General features: G+C 65.1%; 1 protein-coding gene across 1 annotated transcript in view; it reads right to left on the reverse strand.

Annotated features, from left to right (window-relative positions):
- Positions 1-7: 7 nt before the first annotated feature.
- Positions 8-1,026, reverse strand: part of LOC104542943 (spectrin beta chain, erythrocytic-like) — a gene marked incomplete at both ends in the record, with an annotated part of 9,270 nt that continues 8,251 nt past the window's right edge. The window contains 4 exons of the mRNA XM_010187418.1: positions 8-54; positions 593-635; positions 713-886; positions 962-1,017. Of these exons, the coding sequence (XP_010185720.1) occupies positions 8-54; positions 593-635; positions 713-886; positions 962-1,017 (320 nt within the window). The remainder of the gene's footprint in view (positions 55-592; positions 636-712; positions 887-961; positions 1,018-1,026) is intronic.

Genomic DNA, 1,026 nt, shown 5'->3' on the forward strand with positions numbered 1-1,026 from the left:
CCGGCACTCGATTATTGCTGTGCTCAGCCCCTGCAGCCAGGCCTGCAGCTCCTCCTGTGGGCATGGACAAAGAGTTCAGAGGGGCTCCCCTGGTCCCTTGTCACCTTCCTGGCCACCCTGTGCCCCCCTGGGTGATGCCAGCTGCCTCACATCTTTCCCAGCCACTCATGTAACCCTGGGCACTGCCAGCTCCCCACTATGTCCTGATGGCACCCCCAGCCACCCTGTGTTCCCTTGGGCACCACCAGCCTCCCCACCATGTCCTGATGACACCCCTGGCCACCCCATGGCCTCGCAGGCAGTGCCAGCCACCCTGTGTGCTACCCGCAACTACAAGACATCGTGTGTCCCCCCTGCCAGGCACTACTTGTTCTCCCTGTGTTCCCTGGACATCTCTGGGCACTACCAGTGCTGTGTCCCCGTGGGACCCACCAGCCACCCTCTTTTCCACTGGACATCTCTGGCCACCCTCATATCCCCCTGGGCACCACCAGCCACCCTGGGTCCTCTTGGGCACTGCTGGTCCCTTCTGTCCCCTGGCCATCTCCAGTCCCCCCCAGCCACCCCATGTCCCACCGGGGACACCCCTCACCTCATCCTTGCCATGGAAGAGCCACTCGCTGCCATTGCTGAGCCTGGGGACAGAGCACAGGTGCCAGTGAGGCACACGCCACCCTGTGCCACGTTGTGCCACACTGTGCTGGGGCCTTACCTGAGTTTGAAGACGTGCTTCTTCTTCTTGTAGCCAGCAGCCACCTCGCAGAGGGCATCCCGCAGCCCCAGGGGCTCCTCACCGTGACAGGGCAGCCCCAGCGCCCGGCTTTTGGCGTCCTTGAAGAAGGCGAGCTGGCCGCCCCGCAGCACGCAGTACCGCGTGCTCCATGACCTGCCGCCACACCGCACCGTCAGCCCGGCGTGCACCCACGCTACCCGTCACCGTCACTGTCACCACCGTGCCTACCGGTTAGACGCCCGTTTGGTGGCCGCCTCCAAGTCGTGCTTGCGGCCGAGGGAGGCCTCCCGCGG

The sequence above is a fragment of the Mesitornis unicolor genome, unplaced genomic scaffold (assembly GCF_000695765.1).
Source record: "Mesitornis unicolor isolate BGI_N332 unplaced genomic scaffold, ASM69576v1 scaffold24356, whole genome shotgun sequence".
Lineage (NCBI taxonomy): Eukaryota > Metazoa > Chordata > Aves > Mesitornithiformes > Mesitornithidae > Mesitornis > Mesitornis unicolor.